This window comes from Galleria mellonella, unplaced genomic scaffold (genome assembly GCF_026898425.1).
Source record: "Galleria mellonella isolate WM207_F2 unplaced genomic scaffold, CSIRO_AGI_GalMel_v1 utg33, whole genome shotgun sequence".
In the NCBI taxonomy this organism is placed as follows: Eukaryota; Metazoa; Arthropoda; class Insecta; order Lepidoptera; family Pyralidae; genus Galleria; species Galleria mellonella.
The window spans coordinates 9,465,383-9,471,126 of NW_026442079.1; the positions used below are offsets into that span (position 1 = coordinate 9,465,383).

A 5,744-nucleotide genomic window follows, 5' to 3' on the forward strand; every position below is an offset into this window, starting at 1 on the left:
TAATGAAAAAATAATGCTGAAGCTGTAGTCTAACCTCCTTATTCACAAAAATTTAAACGCCCTACAAACATATTTTTCAAATTGAAAAATTACAAAATCCTAGTTGTAATAGATTAATGAAAGATTTGACGTTTTTATGAATAATGAGGTAAGAATAAAACAATCATAATTATGCCCTACTGAAAGTACTTACAGTCATTATATTCCCTTTCATTGTTATTGTTAGGTAAATTGTAGGTAAGTTCTGAATAAACATACCTATTCAGTACCTAATTAGATAATTATATTACTAAAAATTTCAATTATTTGACGCTACAGAGGTAGTAGGTATCTAAATCAAGAAGAGATAGTAATGCTTTGTTACAATATAAATGCTCTGTCAGGTCAATCTCCATATGCTTCTTCTGGAAATCGTCGTGGTTTATTGCTAGACAAATTTGCCACAATACTCAAATGCCACAATGCTCAAAATAGACCAATTGATTCAACTTATCCTCTCCCTCATCATTGATATACCTCCGGCGTAAATCATTACAGCAAGGATTACCATTCCATTTTCATCAATTAATAAAATGACAAGTTAGTCACGAGAAAATTTCGGGAATCAGAAAATTCATGCATTTTCCGCTTAAAATAAGCTTTAAACTTATTTAATTAAATAATACAATGACAAAAATATTCAACATACTTTATTGTTAATGGTCATAAAATTATAACAAGTATCAAATGATTTTTGTAAGTTTCACATTATATAATATAGCAGTAATTTGCATTTTTCAATACAACGTTGTATATGTCTGTTTAGTTTGTATTAATACATAATCCATTCTATATGGTATAGGTATGAAAAAAGCTATTGATGTACATTATTATATTTTTTTCACAAATTAATATAGGTAGCGCCATCTAGTTTTATTAACGAAAAACAATAGATCGTTTGGTGTTCATTTCTGAGTACGATATTTTACAAAAATAGTCTAGAGTCTAGGCTACTTTTGGCAGATGTCTAGATACTAGACAGCTGCCCACCTAGGTATCTAGAAAAATATATAATTCCCTCTTTCTAAATATGTAAGGTAAATATGTTTCAGAAATTAGCGTCATCTATTCATTACCTACTAAACTAATAGTCAGTGTTGTAGCCAACAGATATAGATCTAACACAGCTCAATAATGAGATATTTATTACACAGATGTCGCTTTTACGATAACTAATATAGAAAAAGAACAATTTTTATAATAATAATTATCATTATTATTATATTTCCTCCTATTATTAATCTCCATTATAATTATTAAGTATATAAATATTTGTAATGTCTTTAACATATATACATAATTATCAAGTCAATATATCTAGTAATGTCTACTCAAGACATATACAGCAAAATTATAGCAAAATCAATACAGTTCTTGCTATATTAACTTACATTTAAATGATAAACTATACAAACAAAATAGAAACAAAAAAATAAACACAAGTTATACATAATTACAAAAAAAAAATGTCAAAATTATTCATTTAGAATTAGCAGCAACATTACTACATACTTTAGATAATTGTTTTCAACATTAATATATTATTAAACAGAAATATAGATTGAAAAATAAAATAAAAAATAGTATAAAGAAAGATAAGTATTAGCACCATTTTGTTAAATATAAAAAGTTTATAAAGATTCATCATATTACAGAAAGAAGATTCACTCTGACCTATTAAAATATCATATACCTAATCTCTAATAAATTAATTACTATGTAACTGCATAATTCACAGTCCACTCTGTACCATACTTAGTATTTACCCCAAGTATGGTGGTAGGTAGGTAGATAAAACAACAAAACCAAAAAAATTCTTCTCATCCTACTAAAATAAAAATAAATCATTTCAATGAAAATAATACTGAGTGTATTTTAATAAATTACCTAATGTGGCCATATTTTAACCTTATTGAGAAAAAATAAATATGTTTATTATATAATTTTGATAAATCAATCAGTAAAGTCGTCAGTGAACGATTCTAAGAGAATTTGTTCAAACCAACGCAGACCCTCATTGCTCTGTGTATCATCAAAGGTATCCAGCATTCGCTTTGCTTTGCTTCTTAGCAACCTCCATAGGAGTTCAACTAAATATTGCACAAATGGATTTGAATATGATACCATTTCAACATCATTAGCAGTCACTTTCTGTATCACTTCTAATAATGTGGTGTACAAAACTGACTGCCGAGTAGCCGGTTTACATATTGATAAATGATCCAATGGCAGTTGATAAAACGCACCCCGACCCAAATCTGCTGAAACAGACTCTACAAAACGTATAGGAACTTTGAATGCAGTCACTAAAGTAGGCATAGTCTCAGCAAAACTTATGGTTTCCCAGCCAAACATGTCAGCAAATTTAATGAATGTATTATGCAAGTCAAGTAAAACTGGTGAGTTAACTTGCAACTGTCTCACATCACTAGAAGGCCATAGAACAGCAGCAGCAGCTCGTGGCATTGTGGCTAAAGAACTGCCTTTGTGTGGTGTGCTATAAAAGAATATAGCTTTAGTATTGATGGACAAATTTTGAGATTCAGGATCTTTACTTTGTGCTGATTCTATAAGGACTTGTTTTGCAATTAAACCACCCATAGAATGAGTTAACCAAACCACTGGAGTATTCTTACTCCCCACACCAGCATCAATTAAGGCAGGAGCTAAATCAGCAGCTCGCACCGCTATATCTGCTGTTTGAAGTGGGCATCTCTCAAGCCACTCAGATAAAGTACTCCAATAATTTACACCCATTATCCTCAAATTGTCACAATCCTTCGGGAGCCAATCTTTTGGCCAACAAAATGTATAATTGCAACGGTCTTGTTCCTCTTGTATTAATGCTAACCTCTTTTTATTAGCTGCATAATCATAAGAGCCAGCTTTTTCTCTTTTAGCCTCTATAGGGAGATCATGAAGTACAACCTCCACTTCAGACAATAAAGCTTCATCTTCTAATTCTATAAGATCTTCCATCACTTGTTGCAAATCTGGATCTAAGTACTTATTTTTATCAGTACCTTTTTCTTCACATGGATCACAATCTATGTCAGATATAGTTACATCTATTATTCCAATAGGCTCAGCACACTTTCTGTCCCTTTGCCGCCATGTCACAAATACTCCACCTCTAAGGCCATGCACCAATAGAGTATCACAGGAAGGTGGAGTAGTTGTTCTATATATTGGATGTAAAAGATACAATCCTGGCCGGTAACAGTATTCACCTGATAAATTAGCTAAACAAACTGCAGCGGAACTCGATAGACGGACGTCTTTTGATCTCAATAATCGAGATAATTCTCCAATCAATCCATTTTGAAAAAAATCTGTAAGTAAACCTGAGTGGACACTTAAAACAGTAAATATTCTCAATATAGCCATATCTAGTTCCACATCATTACGATATCTCAACATAAGCTCGGCTAATTTTGGCAATAGACCTAAATTTATTACAGTTTTTGCAGAAATATCATCATTATATTCTTTTGTATGAAACAAACTAATGTGATGGTGGAGTGCATCAAGGCACAATAAACACAAATCTCTTTCAGTTATTCTATCCGGCTTTATAGGTATACTGTCAGCCTCCATAGCTTGTTCTTGCACATTAGTAAAATATTTAGAAAGAAAATGTTGTATGCAGCTGTGTGGATTGACACTTTGCGCGGCTACAATAATATCCTTTAATTTGAATGACAGTAATTCTGTGGTTAAAGCGGCTCGTCGTACATGAATCGGCGGCGGTAAAAAATAACGAAGATCAGCACCACGCGTTCGTGCAAGCAATACAGCAGTATTTTTGTCTAAGGCCTGAGCTAGTTTTAAACAATCCCAACTTTTGTTGTTCTTAAATGCGGCAAGTTGCTCTAGAGCTATGTTTCTCTGCTCCTTGTTACCATGTCTACACAACCACAGTAATTTCCATGCTAAAGAATGCTTCAAACTTTTCCATATACGCGCTAAGCCCACCGACTGTCTGGATTGTCGATCCTGTTCCATTTTTAAAGTAAGTGTATAGGTTGGATCGTCAATGTAAATATATTCGGCGGTTTGTTTCTTTTCGCTTTCAAGCACCCTTGTATTTACAATACTATCTATTGACTTGCAGGTTTGACGAATATGATAAGCAACGAAAAATCCACCGCTGCCCCATAATGATGCAGTTTTTAATACTTTTAAAATGGGTTTTAATCTATCGCGGAGGCTCATTGTTTATATAGCTGCAACATTATTTTAATAATTTGCTAAATTTTTAATTTTTTTTTTTTTAGTACGTTTGTTCCGTTTGGAACAGGCTAAGGTCGGAGACCATGCTGCCTAGTCTTCAAAAAGATAATTTGTCTGGAATTTTATTTTTCTAATGTCGCTTCAATTATTGTCATAATCTTCAATATTTCATTTGTCAAATCCGGTAAGTACATTTTCATAAATATCTTTTCTTGAGTTTTCTTAAACCAGTGGATTTATCAAATTAAAAATAAATAATTATAAAAAATCATTGTCTTGCAATTCAATAAAAGTATTCTTATAGCTCCTTGAATGTTGTAGTAATATAAGTGAAAATAGCTTTGAAACAAGAAGGAAATCTTAAGAGAAGCGGGATTGAGTGCGGGATATTTTCGGGTTTTTTGAAGATAATCCTAAGTTCGTCAAACATAATGTGTCTTTGAATGACAAATTCAGAGCAATCAAAAAAAAGGTGATGTAGAGTTTGGGCTGTATTTGAGTTACACCATGTGCATGATGGGGAAGCGATCATGCCCATTCGGTGCAGGTGTTCGTTGAAATGTCCGTGGCCGATTCGTAATCTACAAATATTGGTGTAAAATTTTCTGTTTGTGTCCTTTCCTTTGCAGAACCACGGTTTTCCAATACGCCAATTAATTTTGCGGTACCATTTGCCTTTAGTCTGTAATATTTGAGTCCAATGCTCCTCCCATTTAGTTGTAACGATTTTATGTATTCCAATACTACAATCTGAGTAACAAAGGGGTAAATCTTGAACACGAGCAGCACTTGAATTAATAATTTTAGCCAAAGTGTCTACTTGTTCATTCCCAAACACTCCAATATGTGAAGGGGTCCAGATGAAGATAATATCTTTTCCATATATATTACAGAGATGATAATATTTATTACGAATTTCTTGAATTAAGTAGTTTGATGATGAAATGAATGTGTTATTTTTTAATGCCATAAGAACACTCATACTATCTGTAATTATAATCCATTTCGAATATAGTACCTGTTTTTCTATGTATTCTAATGCTAAAAATATAGCTTTTGCTTCTGCTGTGTAAATACTAGCCAAAGTTGAAATTTTATAACCGTGACCAAATCTATTTGACAAATCGTAAAAAGCCACTGAAGTGCTAAGTGCATTTTTGGAACCATCTGTATATATCTGCCTGTAGTCAATAAATTCTGATAAAGTCTCATACATATCGTGCTTTTCTTTTATGTCTTTACGTATAACAATTTTGATTTTACAGAACTTACTCTCATAAAGGCCATTATAACAAGGAAGTATCTTACTACTATAGATGTTATATTCATCTCGTAAATTCAAATCATTGACAATAGTTTTATTCAAAAACATAGAAATGGGGCAATTTAATAATTTGAGTATGAGTGGGTTATTGGAAACTGAAAAAACTTTGAAGAGAAATTTGAGTTTTAGGTATTCGAAACGAAGAAGG

At 32.1% G+C, this 5,744-nt stretch overlaps 1 protein-coding gene across 1 annotated transcript; it reads right to left on the reverse strand.

Moving 5' to 3' along the window:
* Nucleotides 1-674: 674 nt before the first annotated feature.
* Nucleotides 675-4,462, reverse strand: LOC113519858 (protein SERAC1). Its single transcript, XM_026905076.3, has one exon. The coding sequence runs from the start codon at nucleotides 4,252-4,254 to the stop codon at nucleotides 1,993-1,995; it is 2,262 nt and encodes a 753-aa protein (XP_026760877.2). The 5' UTR covers nucleotides 4,255-4,462; the 3' UTR covers nucleotides 675-1,992.
* Between the last annotated feature and the right edge of the window lie 1,282 nt (nucleotides 4,463-5,744).